We start from the raw sequence: 22,438 nt of genomic DNA, 5'->3' as shown, positions 1-22,438 counted from the left end.
TTTAAGAAGCTGAAATTGTATTTATAAAAAGTAATTGCATGATCTAGTTTTGCATGACTGTTAAAATAAAAATACTATACTAGACACTAAGAATTTTTATTTTTTCTCATCATCACATTATATTGAGAAATCTTTACAAACTGAAATGATGTTTCATTGACCTAGATTTGAAGAAAGTCCTTTAATCAATAGTATTCCATCTATAGCTTGTTTTTATTATATTTCATTTATGACATTTTAAACTACTCAAAATCCAACTACAAGAATGGATCACAAAAAAAAATATGTCACTAAGCCATCAATTCATAAAGTTGTAATCAATAAATGTAACAGTGAAATTGTTAAAGTAGCCTTTGCTATGCTTTGGGCTTTTGAAGAAAGTAGCCCTTTCTTAAGACCTAGATAAATAATCCAGATGCCAAATCCTTATTTTATTCATAGGATTTATTTGTTTTCTTCTAGGGTAAATCAGCCCCTTAGGAGCTAACAGCCTGGTAGAGGAGGGATATGTGAAAAATTAATACAGTCAGAGAAGAACAGAGGCATTTAGAAGAAAATGCTCTTCAGTAGAGAGAAAGATACAATTAACCATATCAAAGAAAGTAAAGGAAGGCTTCAAAAAAAGGCTGTGTGCTAGTCATCTTAAAATAGCTGAATATTATTAATAATGATGTAAACTTATTATTAATTTCAATGGCTAACAATAAAGACTGATTAAGAAATTTTGCACCATTTTGACAGTCTTCAAGAAAGCCTAAAAATAAGGTCTTCCAAAAATTGTGATGATTAGGAAAACATTGGAGAAGGCAATAGCACCCCACTCCAGTACTCTTGCCTGGAAAATCCCATGGATGGAAGAGCCTGCAAGGCTGCAGTCCATGGGGTCGCAAAGAGTCAGACACGACTGAGAGACTTCACTTTCACTTTTCCTTTTCATGCACTGGAGAAGGAAATGGCAACCCACTCCAGTGTTCTTGCCTGGAGAATCCCAGGGATGGGGGAGCCTGGTGGGCTGCCGTCTATGGGGTCGCACAGAGTTGGATACGTTGAAGTGACTTAGCAGCAGCAGCAGCAGGAAAACATAGATGATATTATATTTAGTGTAAAAGATTCAACTCAAAATTCTCTATACAGTAAAATTTCAGTTATATAAAATAAATATATATACATAAAAACAAGTAAAATTCACTGATCTGAGTGATGTATTATGAGTGATTTTAGTTTTCTTATTTATGTATTTCATAAATAGTTTAAGCTTAAGTTTGTCTTTAATATGAACAAAATGACTTTGCTTTTTGGAGGGGAAGAATCATGATTAACATTGCAGGTCAGAGAAGAGATTTTTCCTTTTGTGTGAGAGAGGAAAAGGACAGAAACTTGGGGAATAACTCACTTTAGAGGACTAGAAAGTGAAGCCATAAGTTAAAAAGAGAAAAGCAGAATAAGCAATATACAGTATCACATCCCAGGGAAAGATTGTTCACAGTATCAAATGCTACAGTGAGTTCAAGAGCAACAAAGATTGAGAAAGCCCGTTGCGTGTAGGGACAAAGAGGTCAGAGAGTGAACCCTGAGACTATCGAAGAAAACGTGGTATTGTAATAACAGATTTGGAATCAGAAAAGTACAAAATTTAAGAAATTTGACTTAACCTCCTAGAAATATTTTGTTTTGATCTGATGTTCATTAAAAAATGTTTGTAATACATATAAATGTCAAAGTATTACCAACATTCAATAAAAATGAATTGCTGTATATGATACATATATAGCCTATAAATTGTCTATATATGTATATTCTATTTATATGTAAATATACTAATGGGCTTCCTAGGTGGCACTAATGGTAAAGAATCTACCTGCCAATATAAATGTATATGCGTATATATATGTATGCATATTTTTTAATTCAGATGACAAAATGGAACTCATGCCAGGTATTTCAGCAGATGGGTTTAGTATGATGAATGAGTCAAACAGCTGTAGAAAGGGACACAGAGGTTAGAAAGCTGCTTCCACCTCCAGGGCTGTAGGGAACTAAGGAGAAGGTAGTGTTATACTAAGGCAGGAGCTAGTCCTTAGCAGGAGCTAAAATGAAATGAGACCACAGCTGAGGACACCCCGTGAGGCAGAAAAGGGGAGAATACTTTGACTTCTCCCCTCCTCCCACCTTCAGTCTCCCACCCTGACCAAGTCTCACAAAAGCCAGCACCTGAGCCTGCACTGTGTGGTTCCCAGGCATCAGCTCTCTGGGATGCAGAGCAGAAGTGAGAGAGGGGATGGGAAGTGTACATGCGGATATTTGTACAGGTAGAGAAGAGGCTGAGATACAGCATTTTTAATGGACTAAAACATTTACCAAACCACCCTATGAAATATACTATTTTGCGCCCTTCATAACTAGATTGGTAAAATCTTGTCTTTGATTGCAGAAGTATGGAGTAGATAAAGTTAGAGGGTTATTTTCAACTTGCAGATTTTAGTGTATCATAAAAATACTTCAGTTGTTTTTAAATGCACTTTCCTGCAGTGGTTTTCACATGAAATATTCACATAATGGATTGACAGAGTCCAGAGAGTGTTACCAAAAATATCTGTAGTACTTACACATTTAAAAGTCAAGATTTTGCCTCAGAAGCGGCTTCAAAATTAATTTTATGCATATAACAGTTTTTTCAACCTATAACATGCTTTCTGTAAAGGAAATGGCTTATAAAATTTAATATTCAACAATAATGTCTTTTGTGGAAGAGTTATAGTTATCTCTAAAACATGTTCTACATCTCTTCAGTGTTACAACATATTTCTCTTATTGATATTGAACTTGGTAAAATATATTCCCAACATAGATATTCTCTCTTTTATACAAAGTCCAGACTTAAATATTAATGAACCCACAATGCTTAAAAACCAAAATCTTCTTATTGTTTTCACAGTTGCTTTGTTTTTACTCCCAATCTTGCACCATGTTTAGGGAAAAGCACAATTAATTTTAATAGTCTTTTTAGAGAAAAAAGCAAGAATATATCACTCAGGAAGCATATCACCTTTGCTTCTTGACATGACTTGAATTAAACATATCTGAGAGCTCACATTTCTATTTAAAAATTGAATATATTTTTCATTGCAGACGTTTGGAACAGAACTCAATCAAGGTCATCCCTCCTGGAGCTTTCTCACCATATAAAAAGCTTAGAAGAATGTGAGTGAATAATATTCTGAAATCAATGAAATTTTAAAAAATTATACAGGTCATGAACGTACAAAGACATCCATTTAAGTATGAATATTTAAGTGTTTGACAGCTTAAATATTAAGTGATGTGACTATCTGGTCGCTAGTTCTATAATAGTGTAATGTTAAAAGCTAAAATATTAATTTATTAAGTTCTCTGTAATTTAGCATACTAATTCACACTAGTGTGAACATATGTGGTCAATATATTATGCAGTCAAATTCTTAACTGTTCGTTTTCAAAAATAAGACATGCCATCTTTAATAATAATTTAGAAAAATAGCCAATAATTGATTTAAAAGTGTGATTTTTTAAAAAGTTTAGGATGCTTCAGATGTTGCAAATATTATACACATATTGATAGGTGCAAAACTGATGTGCAAAGGCAATAAAGAGCACTCTCCTGCAGTAAATCTCACTGACATTCTATTTAATTTAACCTAACCCTATTTTTAATCTTAGCGACCTGAGCAATAATCAGATCTCTGAGCTAGCACCAGATGCTTTCCAAGGACTACGCTCTCTGAATTCACTGTAAGTATTGACCACATAACTGAAGGAAAGTAGAATGCATTAGGAATAATGGCTCTATATTTTAAATTTGGATTTAAAGAATATGTTCCTTTATGTGCTTTACTATGCATTATTAACAGTATTAATTATTATAAATCATTAGTGAATTTTATCATTTTTATGGAGAACTGCTTCTTGTCACTAAAATTGGCCAATTTTTAGGGGTTTATATTTTAGAATTCGATAGTTTTACTGTTTAGAAATCGAGTATGAGCCCCTTTTTCGACAGTGTTTTCTTACAGAAGTGAAGGGAAAATGTTTACTTTGGAGGCTCCGCTCAGTACTGCATTTATAACCCCATCCTTAAACCCATAGTCACTGTCACTGGGGACAATTACAGTCCCGTTTAGAATGATCCTAGGTAAATGTGCAGAGAGCAGTGAAAGATGACCGGTGAAAGGGCCCCCCTCCAGCCCTCTACTTCATCACCTTAAAGACTCCCCTGAAAGAACCAGCTTTAATCTCTCCAAGAACAAATAGAAGAAATATGGCAGCTTTTTAATGTCAAAAGGACTTCCAGATAGGCGTATAAATTAAAGTGAATTTATAGAGACTGTTATTCCTTCAAATTTGTATGAAATCTTCAGGAGTCTGCTAAGTAGAGTATGTATTATTTCAAATTTTAATTTTAAAGTTTAAAAATGAAATCTGGTTTCTTTGTTTGAGGTGATGCTTAGAGAAGAGTTCTTATTGATGTAAATTACTGCATTGCTCTTAGGAACTTCAGAAGTCAATGGTAGCCAGTGAGAATTTCAGGATACACATGTGTGATACTTAGATAAACACCTGGGGTTTGTAGAATACTTTACACTCATACCAAGGGGAGGAGATGTACCAGTTTATCTGGGTTGTAAAGAGCCTCTTGATGAAAGTGAAAGAGGAGAGTGACAAAGTTGGCTTAAAGCTCAACATTCAGAAAATTAAGATCATGGCATCCAGTCCCATCACTTCATGGTAAATAGATGGGGAAACAGTGAGAGACTTTATTTTTTTTTGGCTCCAAAATCACTGCAGATGGTGATTGCAGCCATGAAATTAAAATACGTTTGCTCCTTGGAAGGAAAGTTATGACCAACCTAGACAGCGTATTAAAAAGCAGAGACATTACTTTGCCAACAAAGGTCCATCTAGTCAAGGCTATGGTTTTCCAGTAGTCATGTATGGATGTGAGAGTTGGACCATAAGGAAATCTGAGGGCTGAAGAATTGTTTCTTTTGAACTATGGTGTTGGAGAAGACTCTTGAGAGTCCCTTGGACTGCAAGGAGATCCAACCAGTCCATCCTAAAGGAGATCCGTCCTGAGTGTTCATTGGAAGGACTGATGTTGAAGCTGAAACTCCAATACTTGGGCCACCTGATGCGAAGAACTGACTCATTTGAAAAGACCCTGATGCTGGGAAAGATTGAAGGAGGGAAGAGAAGGGGATGACAGAGGATGAGATGTTTGGATGGCTTCACTGACTCAATGAACATTAATTTGAGTAGACTCTGGGAGTTGGTGATGGACAGGGAGGCCTGGCATGCTGCAGTCCATGGGGCCGCAAAGAGTTGGACATGACTGAGCGACTGAACTGATGCTGGTCTGCTCAGAAAACTGCAATTTTCTTTAGACCAGAAAAAAAGGGAAAACTATCACTTCACCTGCAGTGTCTGCCTAGGTTCATTTTTGTTTGTTTGTTTGTTTGTTTTTTAGTATATGAAGTCTAAAACCAGGGAAACAACTGCTGGCAGAAAATCTAAAGTGCAGTCGTTCACCCTTTTGGTTGACTCTTTGACACCATACCTTTTATTTATCTCAGTTATAGCAGTGACTGGCACATGGGCAAATAATGAACATTGAACAAGTTATCCACTCTTGTATTCTTGCCTGGAGAATCCCATGGACAGAGGAGCCTGGCAAACTACAGTCCACAGGGTCCCACAGAGTCAGACACAACTGAGGCAACTTAGCATGCACACACACATGAACAAGTAACCATTGGATTCAGTTTAATTGGGCACCAAGCTTAGAACCTACAAAATTCCTGGCACATAGTGAATGTATAGTATTTATTGCTGAATGCGTTACTTGAATGATATTCTATTGAATACCCAAATTGGTGCCAACTTGAGCTGATTGTTTGTTCCCTAAAGCCCTCTTTCTCTTATTCTTGACTGAAAGACGTATCTTAGTATTGCTTTACCCTTTCTTAATGCCTTTACTCCTTGCTGCTGCTGCTGCTACTGCTGCTAAGTCGCTTCAGTCGTGTCCTACTCTGTGCGAGCCCATAGACGGCAGCCCACCAGGCTCCCCCATCCCTGGGATTCTCCAGGCAAGAACACTGGAGTGGGTTGTCATTTCCTTCTCCAATACATGAAAGTGAAAAGTAAGAGGGAAGTCGCTCAGTCGTGTCTGACTCTTCGCGACCCCATGGACTGCAGCCTACCAGGCTCCTCCATCCATGGGATTTTCCAGGCAAGAGTACTGGAGTGGGGTGCCATTGCCTTCTCCTTACTCCTTGAGTCTGACAATATAGAATTCTCTTTTGTTCCTGTTTTTAAAGTTGTTTCTTCTCTGACTTACATTTTTTAAAAAATCTATATTCTACATAAATGATTTTTTATGTCAAACCATATAACTATACCACTGGAATCTATACAAATGGTATGTCTACTTGTATAGTCACCCAGATTTATTTCCTTAAGAATTTTCTTCATATTTTATAATTTATCCCACCTCTCACTGACATCTTAAAAGGGAACAGCTTTTTCCTCACTCTGATTCATCTCTGTTGCATTGTCATTTCCCCTCCTTTCTGAACAGAAGTCAGGTGCAGCTGCCAAACATATTTTGATTCTCATTTTAGCTTTTTCCTTTACATTTTATGATATCCATTTATTTCTTTTCGAAATGAATGTTTCTGGCTTTTAAAGTATATATGCCCATTGTAGAGAATATTTTATAAAAATATAGATAGATAGATGCAAATTCAAATGACCTCTGGATGGCAAATCACCTGCAATCTAGAGATCGTCCACTTTTTTCTGTGTATATATGAGTATATTTTTCTAAGTGAAATTATACTGTAATATATTCTTCTGTATTATGCTGTTTTAAACTTAATATCATATCATAAGGGTTTCCCAGGTGGTACTAGTGGTACAGAACCTGCCTCCCAATGCAGGGGATGCAAGAGATGCGGCTTCGATCTCTAGGTTGGAAAGATCCCCTGAAGTAGGAAATGGCAATCCACTCCAGTATTCTTGCCTGGAAAATTCCATGGAAGAGAAACCTGATGGGCCACAGTCCATGGGGCCACAATGAGTTAGATGTGATTGAGCACAGAGCATACGCATAATATCATAAATACTTTCATGTCAACAAGTATTTCTTCAAACATGATTTTTATCAATGTGAAATATATATGTAGCTAAGCCCCTTCTTTAGAATCTGGAAATATTTTATTTGTATTTCATTTTTCACCATTATAAATTAGGCCACGATTAATAGTTAGCACATAAAAATATTGTATTTGTCTGATTTTTTTTTCTTAAACTCCTGAGAGAAACTACTTACTTAAAATTTATATACACATTTTTATAACTCTTGATTATTGTTATTGTTCAGTTGCCAAGTCATGTCCCACTGTTCGCAACCCCATGGACTGCTTAGAGAACAGCTACAACTCATTTGTGCCCTTAAAAATATAATTTCTTTCTTTTCCTTCACATTATTATGGCCCCTCCCCTCCTTTATGAGGCTGAGAATAGAAGGCCATCATTGCAGACCTGTTGTCAGTAGCCAGCATGATGAGTCAATCGTTTTCATTTCCTTGCTGCTGAAATCCTCTCATTTCACCATTTCTGTGAATAAGATAATTTCCTTAATTTATTCCTGTGCTAATTTTTACTTCATTTTCCTCTTCAAACAATATTTATTCATCAATCCAATGTTAGAACATCACTGTGTGCCAAAGCCTAGGCACTGGGTATATTACAGTGGTTGTCATGGTCCCTGCACTTCGTGGTCACACTTAGTGGCTAATGGGGGGAGGGGGGAGGACACGAGGATACATTCCTATTCATATTTCTTTGGGGAACATACATTTTAAAAATTCTGTATAAATATTAATGATCACTGTCTTTGCAAATTTTACATTTCTGATGTATGTACATTATATATTTAAAACAAATATTTTACACTTACATGGATTCCTTTCACTCTTAACCATTATGATAATTCTAAATTTTACCCCTTTGAAGAACAATGGGTTCCAGGTTAGTGTTCTCCTTTGTTATATACTGCATGCTTTCATATATGAGCTCTGTGTATTTGCATATAAAAACATGACAAATTAACTGTGGACATTTCTATGAAAGGACAGTAAAATTATAAATTGTGTTAATTTTTCTTAATTTTTTGTTTATCTGTGGTTTCAAACTTTCTACCATAAACACACATCTAACCTATAATCAGGGGAGAAGCATTTCCAAATTGAAGTTTGTTTACTGTGCTATGGCTTTATGATATATGGAGCTTCCTAACCTCCTTTATGCCTGAACACGTTTGTTTGGATAAATTTGTTTTGCTGCTTGGTCTCTAATTTTTTTTGTTTGTTTGTTTAAATCATGTGTTTTCCAGTGTCCTCTATGGAAATAAAATCACAGAACTCCCAAAAAGTTTATTTGAAGGACTGTTTTCCTTACAGCTACTGTAAGTATTTGATTGTTTTTCATCTGTTGAACCTAAATATTATATTTTACACAGTGTACCATCTCGTATTTTCATGGAGGCTTCAGAAAAATTTGACCGAAAATGACACAGTTTAATGAAATGGAAAAGATTAGTGAAGCTAACATTGATGATGGTCATTTATTTGAAGACACAATACTTTGAAATTGTCCCCAATTTCAAAGTGTCATAAATGTGAGCGTCCCGGCTGTTCTGTCATTTAAAGTTTCTGCAATCTTTGCCCTTTATGAAATTTATCTGTTTTGATTTAACAGTACTTGGAAAGCAGAAAGACATGGTGATGTTTATTCACCTTTGTCCAAAAAAATCTCTTAACAGTGACAATACTAGAATAACACCCCCCAACACAAAAATGGTCTCTAGTAGTCTAGGACAGAGTGTTAACAAGCTAATCTTTAGTGAGAGCATCATCTGTCAATTTCCTGGATTTTAATATTTAAAGACCACTCTGCTTAGAGAATAGCTACAACTCATTTGTCTCAAAAGAAATATTTATGATACAAATTTATAAAAATAAGAATTGACTCCAGATGTCATAATGAATGCTCATATGAAAATGAGATTGAAAAAAATAACATATGTTAATACTAAGATTGTTAGTGTTGGATCATCAAAATCTATTCAAATCCCCAAACAATTATAGGATATCTCTTTTGGGGCACACACTGACCTATCTGCTATGGAGGAAAAGATGCATATGCTACAATTTCTGCTCTCAGCTAGCTCACAGCCAGTTTACTTTAAAATTCTTAAGTTTAGAATGCTATTTTCTCTTTTGAGTGTATGCATTTGTTGGTGTTAGGTTTGTACCCTTTACTTGGTAAAAATGTATTCCTAATCCCACAAACTTCCCAAATGTGGATCTTTTTTTTTACTTGATAAATGTATGGTTATCATTATATCCTATTATTCACATTTTTAACTGTTTATTATTATGCAGAAGCATATTATATATCATATAGCCCAAATCATACTCTCTCACACACACACATGAAACAAATTGTTAACAAAGCAATATTTAACCTTACTATATACAGTACTGTCAATTCTGTTCCATTCTCTCTCTTCTTAATGCTATATAACCCAATAAATTAATTTCCAGCAAACCAATCAGTCAAGCTAAATACTGACTTTTGTGACCTAGTGGTTTTATTTGGGCATCAGATTATTTTACAACCCCTGCAAGGAAGTTAGGTATAGCTGTGTGCTACAGCCAAGTGTTGTCTATTTTTTATTTGCCTCTCTCTCAGTTCTTCCTAGCACTGTTCTCTTTGCCATTTACTTCTAATCTCTTTTGCTACCACTGCCCTCTGTGGTATCAACACTTAAAGTTGCACGTTTTTTCTTTTCCTCCCATACTTATTGGTAGTTGATGTAGTAAATGGGTTAATAAACCCTTGGAATCTCTATGTAGATAAATCTTACTCAAAAAACCAGCTTTCTCACTGTGCCTTAAATTATATCCCTAGACTAAGCCTGCCGGGGCTAACAAGGCACAATTGACTCTGTAAGGTTAGCTGAGAATTTGATTCAGTTAAGCTTCTTAGATCTGTTGAACAGATGAGATATTTGCGAGAAGTGGGTAAATGGAAGGAACAAAAGAAAGTAGTGTTCAGTATTTCTCCCCCAATTTCTGGACCACCTGAGAGTAAAGTAAGTACAAAATTCTCAGAGAAGCACTTTCTTTAGTTGTCTTCCAGACTCCCTGCTTTCTCCCTGTCTTTAGCATTCTGCCGCCTGACTCCTCTTTTAGTTAGCTGTATGCCATCTGTCATGGCCCTGAGTGAGGAGGCATGGATTAATCAGTCCATACCGCAAATCAGTCTATAAGCTCTTAGGAGAGGATTCTGTAGACCACAGAGAAGGCCAAAACTGCAATTCCTAAAAGAAGATTAAAAAAAAATAAAAAAACTCTGATCCCTGGTTCAGGAACTAAGATACTACATGCCACATGGTGTGGACAAAAAAAGAAAGAAAACACACCCGAATAGTATGTCCATTAAAAAAAAAAAAAAAAAGCAAAGTGAAAGTGTTAATCACTCAGTTGTGTCTGACTCTTTGTAACTCCATGGACTGTAGCCCGTCAGGCTCCTCTGTCCATGGAATTTTCAAGGCAAGAATACTAGAGTGGGTTGCCATTCCCTTCTCTAGAGGATCTTCCCAACCCAGAGATCAAACCCAAGTCTCCTGCATTTAGGCAGATTCTTAACCATCTGAGCTACCAGGGAAAAGGCAAAGGTGAGTTTTAAAAAAAAAAAAAAAAAAGACAAGTGCAGCAAGGAGAACTACTATGAGGAAGTCCTGACTTTGCACAGGCAGAGAATTGAGATCTTAAAAAAGCAAGTAAAACTGAAATACCCTGTGTTAATCACAGAGGGTCTGTTGAGCAAATTGGGAAACAGTATTCAGTGTGTTAGAAAGGAAGGCATCACACCCAAACCATATAGCACATATTTTTGAGCTACCAAGTATTTGTTAAAGTCCTAAGTATCAAAGCTCCAAACTAAATGGTGAGAGAGAATAAGAAATATCAAAAAATTTTCTGCCCCCAGAAGGCTAAACTCTCTGCAGACGAACTATGTGGGCCTATGTAAAATAGTTGACGGAACTAGGTAACACTGACTAACTTGCTCTGGAAAGTAGAGGATGGAGCATGTTAATTGGGTGAAAGTTGTATTCTGGAAAATTCTTGCTCTGGAGAAAGTGAGGTCCTCTGAGGTCTTGATAGGCCAAATGGTTGAGGCAGATGGAGAGCAGGACCCGTGTACTCCCGTAGGTGAGGCAAGCATGAATAAAAACATAGGCAAGGTGACATGTAACTTGTAAGGATGACGTTTGCACAAGATCTGTAAACCATGGCTCCACATAATACTAATATTGAATATTGGTAAGATATATGAGAAAATGGAGAAGGAAATGGCAACCCACTCCAGTATTCTTGCCTAGAGAATCCTATGGACAGAGGAGCCTGGTGGGCTGCTGTCTGTAGGGTCGCGCAGAGTCAGACATGACTGAAGCGACTTAGCATGCATGCATGCATTGGAGAAGGTAAAGGGAACCCACTCCAGTATTCTTGTCTGGAGAATCCTGGGGACGGGGGAGCCTGGTGGGCGGCCGTCTGTGGGATTGCACAGAGTCAGACACAACTGAAGTGACTTAGCAGCAGCATATGAGAAAAAAAGTTTGTGAGATACTGTGCTAAACAAAGTGAATTGGATATCTATACTGCAGAATAGAGCTTCCCTGATGGCTCAATGGGTAGAGAATTCATCTGCAGTGCAGGAGACATAGGAGATGTGAGTTTGATCCCTGGGTCGGGAAAGTCCCCTGGAGGAGGAAATGGCAACTCACTCCAGTATTCTTTCCTGGAGAATCCCATGGACAGAGGAGCCTGACGGGCTACAGTCCATAGGGTCACAAAGAGTCAGACACGACTGAGCACCTGAGCACAAACAGATACTGCAGAATAAGGTCTTTCTCTGTGGTAATGTCACTCTCCAAGAGGGCTGTAAAGTAGTCATTCAAAAACAAATATTTATTGAGCACCTTGTACATGTTAGACATGTGGGAAACATCAGAAAACAAAACAGACTAATATTCTTGCTGTCTGGACTTTATACCTTAGTGGGAGAGTTCATGCAAATGGAAGTCAGCAAGAACATAATAAATAAGCAAATCACACATACCTGCATGCGTGCTAAGTCACTTCAGTCATGTCCAACTCTTTGCGACCCCATGGACTGTAGCCCACCAGGCTCCTCTGTCCATGGGATTCTCCAAGCAAGAATACTAGAGTGGGTAGCTCTTCCCTCCTTCAGGAAATCTTCCTGACCCAGGAACTGAACCCGTATCTCTTATGTCTCCTACGTTGGCAGGTGGGTTCTTTACCACTGGCACCACCTAGGAACCCCTAAATCACAATTCCTTTGCTTTGATCTACTTTTTCTATTTTCTTAAGTACATATTTCCTCCTGCTAAGTCACACATAATAGGAAGAAATATGCATTTAAGAAAACCAAAAAAGTAGATCAAAGTAAAGGAATTGAGACACAGTATTGGACAGAATGGCCAGAGACGGCTGAATGAAAGAGGTGAGATTTCTGCGAACTCAATGAAGCAACATGGTGAACCAGGCAAACATCTGGGAGAAGAGCCTTCTAAACAGAGAAGAGAGTCTGGCAAGGAGATCTATGTGGCTGGAGCTGAAACAGCCATGAAATAGCGTTCAGAAAGGTTTCCCAGGTGGCTCAGTGGTAAAGAATCCACCTGCCAATGCAAGAGACACGGGTTCAATCACTGAGTTGGGAGGATCCCCTGGAGAAGGAAATGGCAACCCACTCCAGTATCTTGCCTGGGAAGTCCCATGGACAGAGGAGCCTGGCAGGCTACAGTCCATGGGATTGCCAAGGGTTGGACATGACTTAGTGACTAAACAGCAAGAGTTCAGAAAAGGGAATCAGAGATCCCATTGGGAATTTTGGGCTATTGTCAGGTCTTGAGTTATTCAGAGCAAATTGGGAGTTACTGCACTGTTTGGGAGAGGAGTGATGTGATCTGATCAATGTTTAGAAGTCTCACTCTAGCTACTGTTCTGAGAATGGATTGGACTTCTTTTTCTTAGAGCAGCTCCAAGGACTAATGTTTATGAGGACTTTATGGAGCCTTTGACAGCAAAGGCTGGTTCTCACCCACCTTTATCTATTGCTGTACTTCTGCACCTTCCAGAGAATATCTTTGATAATTTTTTGTTGGATAAATGTGTAAGGACCACTAGATTTAGGCAATCCAATCATTAGATATGACCCTTGCTTTATCTGCCATGACCCCAAATCTTCAGCCTGTGATACCTCAATAATGACAGTTAAATCTTAGTGTCAAGGTTAAAAGCAATGAATTTCTTGATTGGATTTTCTCAAGAACAAGAGTCTTGAAGGTGGGTTAATGAGATACTACACTTTAATTAATTCTATGACTATTTGATCAAACAGATTACTGAATGCCAACAAGATAAACTGCCTCCGGGTAGATGCTTTTCAGGATCTGCACAACCTGAACCTTCTCTCCTTATATGACAACAAGCTTCAGACCATCGCCAAGGGGACCTTTTCACCTCTCCGGGCCATTCAAACCATGTATGTATGTGGAATCAGGGTCAAATTTGATGACCATTGTTTTCATTCTGGATTTGAGAGTTGAGTTCATTGCAAGTCATGTGTAAAAGTGTTCTGTATGTGTTTCTGAAAGGCATTTGGCCCAGAACCCCTTTATTTGTGACTGCCATCTCAAGTGGCTGGCGGATTATCTCCATACCAACCCAATCGAGACCAGTGGTGCCCGCTGCACCAGTCCCCGGCGACTGGCAAACAAAAGAATTGGACAGATCAAAAGCAAGAAATTCCGTTGTTCAGGTAATTTCTTACTTTGTGTGACATTTCCCCTGTGTTACTGAAAACAGTAGTTAATGAGATGTAGAGACAGCTGACCTTCGACTGAATCGCCAAACATTACAGAATTGTATTTCTTTTTCTTCTGCCCATGAAGAAAAACAGACACCATTCACATAGAATCCCTACATGTAACCTTTTTAACACACTATCCAGCAGAAGAAATAAAAGGAAAAAGATGCCTGGATACTTCAGGCTGTAGTCCCAGGGTTTGAATTTAACAGTGGCCTTCTAGCTAACTCAGTGCCTGTTAAATCTCATGTTTGTTGTGTTCTTTTCCATTGATCAGTGGTGAAGTAGTTAATTGTCTTTCTATTTCTCTGAGAAAGTGAACTGCAACTTAGTTACTTGATTTGCTCAGGTTCAGAAGTAAAAGGAAAAAGAACACTCTGGATTCCTTGCTTCTCACAGGAAAGCAATGTTTTGTTTCTAGCTTTACGTTTTCACATTTTGACCAGGACTGTGAGGATATTTTTTTTTTTTTTCTGAAAGGCCATCTTTTAACACTTTGGGAATATTACATTTACTTATAAAAAGTGAAATATAGGTGCATTGTACTAATATTAAAGAGAAAACTTAGTTCATTGAAATTTTCTATTTGCTTTGGTATAATTCTTTCTATTTTCTCAAAATAAAATGCATTGTTTATGTTTCGGGTAGTACACTACCCAACTATTCCAGGCGTTATTTCACATTCGGCAGTTAATTCATACTAAAAAGCTAATATCAAAATAAAGCCGTTTATTGTCCATGATTCTAGATGCATTTCCTACTCATGGTTATACTTCAGCCACTGCTGTGAATATACATTTTTTTCACTTAATTATCTATAGTAACTTTAGTCCATTCTTAATCTAATATAACTCATATCTCTGCTTGCTGACATTCAGGTGCATCTTCTATTTTTTTTCTCTTTTTTTTATTTAGCTAAAGAACAGTATTTCATTCCAGGTAGGTTTTGCTCGGTAGTAGGACTAACTGCAGACACCTTTTTCTCACTTATAAAACTTAGCTTCTAAAACTTTGATATGCATGCTTTCAAAAGTCCAGTGGATACGCTGTAGCTAGATTCTGCGTAGATCACTAGTAACTGTTTCCTGAAAACCTGACCTTTGCATGCAGCTTCTGATGTTAAACATATATATTATTAAACTCCCACTTTTTTTTTCTCTCTCTCTCTCTCACTTTGGCACATTATCTAAAATTTCTCACAGTAGCTAAAATGTTTGAACCTATGGCTTTCTACTTAAATCATTTTCTCTCCTTATGTGTATATCTGACCTTTCAACCTGTTTTTAAAATATAGCTTCTTGAGCTGGTTTTAAAGACAGACCTTTCTGTTGTCAAAGAACTAGTTCTACATGCAATCAGTCACAAACACACAAAACTGTTTTCAATCATGAGATTTACTCTTCTATGGAGTTTTTCTATACTAAACAAGTGTCCCTTACTTTTTGCTTTACTTGGTTTGCTGTTGCTTTGCTTTTTATACCAAAGCATCAGCTTCCTACTGGTTTATGTGCAGCTGTACTTTGTGATCTTCAATTTTTGCATCTTTGGACTCGTAGTATAACAACTCCATGAAAGCAGGATTGATATCCATCCTGAACGTATCATGAGCACCCAGTGCCTTGAATAACTTAGTTGAATGGAGTGTTTCTTAGAAAAATAATTGAAATATTTTACCACTGCAGTCTTAACACTGTCAAAGCTGATGATTCTAGAACTAGCTCTTTGAAGTATGTTTCTTTACTTATTTCTTCCTTGCCTGCCAATTGTGTAAAATGCCTCTTGACTTGTTTGTTTTAAACTGTTATTTAAAAATACATGTTAGTAACTCATTGGCTATATTTGTAATCTCCTGGGTATATTCTAGACTATAAAATATTTTAATAGTTATAAATAAAGATATTTCTAAGCTGTTAGTATAAAAAAAAACATCTTTTCTCTTAAGAGTTCTAGGTTTGGTCTCTATTTTGAGGAGATATGCCTTGCTTGCCATTGTTGAATTATAATACGAATAATTTTATGCATTTAACCAATTTTGTTTTATCACATATTTTGACTTGAATGATCAGTAATATTTTGTATATTACACTGGCTCCAGAAGAAGTAACATATTGAAATAACAATTGGCCTTCATTGGCAATCTTTAAAATTTATTATTTTTACTCAATTATTAAACAGATAGTCAACTGATAACTATTACCCAGAAAAAGTTATATGGAAAACCAGAACCCCCCCATAGGATAAAACATTGATATTACTTAAATGTCCAAATTAGAGAAGTTAATATTATCAAAATATTCAATCTATTACATTTAAATATGCTTTTTCATAATTAGAAATTTGGAGAAGGCAATGGCACCCCACTCCAGTACTCTTGCCTGGAAAATCCCATGGATGGAGGAGGCTGGTGGGCTGTAGTCCATAATTAGAAATTAGTATTTCAAATTCACCAAGTAAAAAAATCAGGTTGTTTTCAAAATTTTGTTAATAAGATTCAGTTCAGTTCAGTCGCTCAGTCATGTGCAACTCTTTTGTGACCCCATGGAAGCAGCACACCAGGCTTCCCTGTCCATCACCACCTCCTGGAGCTAACTCAAACTCATGTCCATCGAGTCGGTGATGCCACCCATCGAGTCAGTGATGTATCAAGTCGGTGATGCTATTAACAAGATTAACAGCAGCCAAAATAGGTTTTGCAAGGGAAAAAAAAAACAAAAAACCTCTATATCAGATATCATGGCTTAATTGTCAATTTCTGATTATTCAGTTTACATGATTTAAAAGCGTAATTCTACATGATTTAAAAGCGTAATTCTAGAAGTCAGGACTCAGAATAATTCTTTGAGCCTCTGCTCCCTCTCCACCCGCCCCCCCCAGATATTAATTAAAATCTAAGCTTACCGAGAGAGTAGTCATAAAATAAGTATTATTGTCATTGCATTGAATGCAGATTATTTTCAATGTAAAATACCTCATGTATCTGTCATTTATACTTTATTCCCTGCATTTTCTTTATTTCACTTTTAAAATGAAAGCTTAAACCACAATACAACAGATCCTCATGTCATATTGTAAATGTCATGACGTTAATTGCCAAATGTAATGAAACTATTATATTCAACTTTCCGAACTTCTTCCGAGATCCTGATTCCATTTAATTCAGTAACATTATTTATGAGTTGGAAAGTCATTAAAAAGCATGTAAGCCACAAAACCTAAGGTTTCGTCCAAATTTTCCAGTGGGAGTCCTTGATGATCGATCTCATGATTTGCATTTTATTTCATTTTACATGTCTGTTTGCCTACCACCATTCTGGATGGCGTCTAGATAGTACAGTGATCACTCAGAACAAAATTTATCTTGTGAAGAGTTCATCTTTTAAAGGACTTGACAAGAACTTAATTTGTGCTATGCATCTTGTATGCCATTGCTTTTCCTGTAAGACCCCTGTGCTTCACAAAATGATTATGAAAGTTTACAAAGCATGACGGTTCCTGTCAAACCAAGCCATTCCCCAATAATTGCCACAGTCAGGGAGGAAGGACGAGACCTTAGTGAGTTATATATATACTATGTGAATCTTACTTGGGTTTGCTCTGTCTTTCTTTCCTTCTGGGTGATCTTTACTTTTTCAGGAATTCACCATTTGGGCTGTAAGTAAAAGTGTCTGATCTGAAACATAATATCCTCCCTTTTCAATCCTGATGTATCTTCTTTTAGTCTCACTCTTCTGCGCCTTCTTATTTGTTTTTATTTTTTCAAGAAGACACCACAGATCTGTTGGGCCTCTCTGTTGTCCTTGTAGTGCACCTTCAACTTCTCCCTGGATGTTGTTCCCGAAAAAGCTGTTGTTTCAATTCTGCAGTTCTGAGGAACGCTGGAGGCACCTTTCAGTATAGCCCCTTCTTTGTGTTTCCAGGAACTCTTCGGTAGTAATACTCTTACTATGGTCATAAACATTCTTACGGGAAGAATGCATGTCATGTAAACAGTATTACGTTTCCAGAACGTCTGTAGCTTCTCTCCTGCTTCCCTTCATCTTTCCTCTTGGTCTTACCCTTGGCCTAGTGGATGGTGTAGTGGTTATGTAGCGAGATTTTCTGTTGTGCTTGATCTAACCATGTGGTTGCCAGGTATGAGTAAAACATGGTTCCGTCAAGCACCATGGAACGTCACGCAGCTTTCTACAGCATGACAAGCTGCTGAGGCTTAAATCAGGATTTACTTGTCTCTTTTTATAAAATCAAAATGAACAAAAGAGGGCTTTTTAAGCACTTCTGAAGATTATGTGAGAGGGAGAGAATAATAAAAGACCATAGAAAATTAAAAAACCTGAGTCCATCTATTTGCCTTGAAAGCCCTAATTGAAAATGATATATAGGCATATGTTTATTACTGGATACATTTTCAATTCTTGACTCAGAGAAAAAAATAAACTTTTTCACGATTAGTAGCCATTGTGTGATTAGCTGTCAAATAGGCTAGAATGGCTCACAACTGGATCAGCAGAAAGTACAGCTGTGAAAAGCTCAACTCTGTTAATGTTTTCCTGTCCTGTGAATCCGGTTACTCTTTTTTCCAGCAAATTCCAAGCCCTTGTTTTAACCCTTTCCTGACATCCATTGACCAAAATCCCCCAAGTTGTCTCCCTGCTGCATAATCTATAGTTACCTTACTTTTTTCTTCCTACAAATTAACAAATATTCTAACTTTCAGACTCAGTATCTTCTTTTTTGGCTTGAATCCTCAATAGGTACAGAAGATTATCGATCAAAATTAAGTGGGGACTGCTTTGCCGATTTGGCTTGCCCTGAAAAGTGCCGCTGCGAAGGGACCACAGTAGACTGCTCCAATCAAAAACTCACCAAAATCCCAGATCACATTCCCCAGTACACTGCAGAGCTGTAAGTTCATCTCCCGGAAAAATCCAGTTTCAGAAGGAGGGAATGAGAGCATCAAACATTGGGATTCTTTTCTTGCCCTTTCATCTCAATAATTATGTTAATTTTAATTGACACACATTGGCATAACTCTGTTTTGTACAAGTGTAAGTATTAGAGGCTCTCTTCCTTCCTCTTTCTGGTCCAAGGTACAACTACAGAAAATAACTCAAAAATTCAGTTAGCACTTGATAATGCTAATAACAATACATCCATTTGATACTTATTACTTGGGGGCTTCCCTGATAGATGAGTTGGTAAAGAATCCACCTGCAATGCTGGAGTCACCGGTTTGGTTCCTGGATGGGAATGATCCCCTGGAGAAGGGATAGGCTACCCACTCCAGTATTCTTGGGCTTCCCTTGTGGCTCAGCTGGTAAAGAATCCGCCTGTAGTGCAGGAGACTTGGGTTCGATTCCTGGGTTGGGAAGATCCCCTAGAGAAGGGAAGGATTACCCACTCCCGTATTCTGGCCTGGAGAATTCCATGGACTGTATAGTCCACGGGGTGGTAAAGAGTCGGACATGACTTAGCGACTTTCACTTTCTTGCGTATGAATTATGTCCAAGGTCTTCCCTCGTAACTCAGGGGGTAAAGAATCTGCCTGCAATGCAGGAGACCCGGGTTCAATCCCTGGATCGGGAAGATCCCCTGGAGAAGACAATCCTAGAGAGAGAAGACTCTCCAGTATTCTTGCCTGGAAAATCCCAGGGACAGAGAAGCCTGGAGGGCTACAGTCCATGGGGTCACAAAGAGTCAGACACAGCTGAGCGACTAACACTTTCACTGTGTCCGAACTCATTTCTAAGCATTTAATTGATTTTTAATGTATTTAGTCTTTTCAGCAACCAAATGAAATAGTTTGGAGTCAACATTTTGAATCTCTGTTCATTGTGAATTCAATCAGAGTCCTTTTTTATCAGCTATACTATTATAATTCACTGACTCATAAGTTGAAGGATTCAGTGATTATCAAGTATAAAACACAAAGGATAGTTTTCTTTTTCTGAACAGTGGATAACATAGCAGGAAAAACTGAAAATTATAAAGTGTGAGCAGATCTATATTTATAATACTAACATAGGGCTTAGCACATACTAGGTTCTAAAATATATTTGTTGAATTATTTATAGATTCTGTGTCCATCTGTGTTGGCCTTTATTGACTTATTTATAAAAGTATGACATTTAATGTTAGGGTTTCTAAAAAAAAAAAAAAAAAAAAAAAAAAAAAAAAAAAAAACCTAATGAAACCTCATCACTTTTAGAACATCTTAGTAGTGTTTATGTCTAGCACCATCTGGTATTTGTCATTAACTGCTTTGCAAAGTTGGTTGTCTTTTTGTGCCTGTATAATTCTTTCATGTTCAACTAGATTATAGCCCCTTGATAGCAGGGATTGTTTTATAGTTTATTTCTCACAGTACCTATGCTGATGCCTGGTACTTAATGAATTTTAATCAGTTTACATATTTAAAAATTATACAGTGCTTTCAAAAAGATGACAGAAGCTAATTACCTAGTGGCTATAAGGATTTTTTTTTTTAATTTCTATTAGTACATGAAGCTATTTCATAGGTCCAGAACTTTAGAAATGTGTGGAGACCATGCAATAAAATCTCCAAACTCTGTGTTTACTGTCATGTACGGAGTTATATTTATGTTCAGTAACTCTGCAAAGAATTCAAATTCTATCTTTCAGCGTGATAATACTTAAAATAAGTTTACCTGTCACTCATGCATTTAGAAACTAGTACCTAGTTTATCTTTCAGCAAAGGTTGTGTTTGCTGAGAATGATGGCATTGATGGTAACTAATGATGGTAACTAATTAAGAAATTACGATTTTTAAAAATTAGTCCTGGGAAGAAAATATTTGCAAAATATATATCTGTAAGGAACTCATATCCAGAATACATAAAGAGCTCTTGAAACCCAGTGATTAAAATCTACTTTACCTGAGACTGCTCTGTCAGTCCATTGGTTAAGACATAGAGCTTCCACTGCAGAGGGCATGGGTGCAATCCCCCAGCCGAGGATTTAAGATCCCGCAAGACACGTGTGTGGCTGCTCTTCCCTCCCTCCACCCCGCTCAAAAAAGTACCTTACCAGATTAAAAAGTGATCAAATAATTTGTATGGACATTTCTCCAAAGAAGATATCTAAATGACTGATAAGCACATGATAAAGCACTCAGGATCGCTAGGCATGTGGAAAATACAAATGAAAACCCCAATGAGGTAGCACTTCACATCCACTGGAATGGCTTTTAAAAAAAGACAGTAATGGGTAAGAGAAATTGGGCCCCCCATACATTGCTGGTGGAAATGTAAAATGGTCCAGCCCTTTTGAAAAACAGTTTGGCTTTTCCTGAGGTAGCTAACATGGTTAAATGGCTTTACGATGTGACACAGTGGTTTTACACCTATGTATATAGCTGAGAATTGAAATCATACATCTACATGAAATCTTGTACACCAGTGTTCCTAGCAGATTATTTATAATCATCCAAGTGGATGCAACTCAGATATCCATCAGCTGATGAATGGATAAACACATGTGGCATATCCACAAAATGGAATATAATTCGGCCATAAAATGGAATGAAGTACCAATCTATGCTAAACATGGAAAGACCTTATAAAAATTAAGCAAAGTGAAAAAAGCCAGGCCAAAACTCCACATTTTGTATGATTCTATTAATAAGAAATATTCAGAATAGGAAAATCTGTAGAGACAGAAGACAAATTACTGGTTGCTAAGGATTGAGACAGCAGAGGGCAGGAAATTGAGAGTGACTACTGACAGGCAGGGGGTTTCTTTTTTGGGTGATGAATATGTTCTGGAGTTGGAATGCAAAGATGGTTGCACAAGTTTGTGAATATTTTTAAAACCACTGAATTGTACACTTTAAAAGGGTACACTGTATGGTCTGGAAATTGTATATCAGTAAAGTTGTTGATAAAAACATTTATGGAGCAAGTGACTAGAAAAAAAAATGGTCTAAAATGCTTTTGGAAGCAGCGGTAAGAGTGGAAAAAAAGAGGAAAAAACAATCTACAGATTACTGAATGATGAGTTGGTTTTGAATTTTGATTATTGGTTTTCTTTACTATATGCTTCTTAATATGTTTTATTTTGATCCTTACAATATGGGATAAATTGAAAAATATCTGTCCTTCCCAAAAATTTTCTGATACATGTCTTGTATTTTTCTTTTGGATAATCATTAAATAATGTTATAATTCTGTACGAGAAATAAAATTTAATCTCTTCCTGACTTTTGGGAATGAAACTCTTCTGTTTCTGCTTTCCCTAGGCGCCTCAACAATAATGAATTTACAGTGTTGGAAGCTACCGGGATCTTCAAGAAACTTCCTCAGTTACGTAAAATGTAAGCCATATATTAGCCATCTTTAAAAATTCCTATAGTGTTGTGTTCTCTTATACCTTTGTAGTTTTATTTTGATTTCTTAGGAAATTGGGAAAATTAAGGATTCAAAGAAA

The 22,438-nt window shown here is 37.0% G+C and overlaps 1 protein-coding gene across 5 annotated transcripts in view; it reads left to right on the top strand.

Annotated features, from left to right (window-relative positions):
- SLIT2 (slit guidance ligand 2) overlaps positions 1 to 22,438 on the top strand; it is a 403,181-nt gene that overhangs the window by 288,689 nt on the left and 92,054 nt on the right. For 3 of the 5 annotated variants that reach the window (XM_044946045.2, XM_044946043.2, XM_006063257.4), the window contains exons 10-17: positions 3,130 to 3,201; positions 3,697 to 3,768; positions 8,429 to 8,500; positions 13,528 to 13,671; positions 13,784 to 13,947; positions 14,911 to 14,934; positions 18,747 to 18,897; positions 22,251 to 22,325. In XM_044946045.2, coding sequence (XP_044801980.1) covers positions 3,130 to 3,201; positions 3,697 to 3,768; positions 8,429 to 8,500; positions 13,528 to 13,671; positions 13,784 to 13,947; positions 14,911 to 14,934; positions 18,747 to 18,897; positions 22,251 to 22,325 — 774 coding nt within the window. The remainder of the gene's footprint in view (positions 1 to 3,129; positions 3,202 to 3,696; positions 3,769 to 8,428; positions 8,501 to 13,527; positions 13,672 to 13,783; positions 13,948 to 14,910; positions 14,935 to 18,746; positions 18,898 to 22,250; positions 22,326 to 22,438) is intronic. The other 2 variants (XM_044946044.2, XM_006063259.4) reach the window with 1 other exon arrangement.

Source organism: Bubalus bubalis, chromosome 7, assembly GCF_019923935.1.
Source record: "Bubalus bubalis isolate 160015118507 breed Murrah chromosome 7, NDDB_SH_1, whole genome shotgun sequence".
NCBI classification, from domain to species: Eukaryota; Metazoa; Chordata; class Mammalia; order Artiodactyla; family Bovidae; genus Bubalus; species Bubalus bubalis.
The sequence above is the reverse complement of the archived record's forward strand: the minus strand, read 5'-3'. Positions and strand labels throughout refer to the sequence as shown.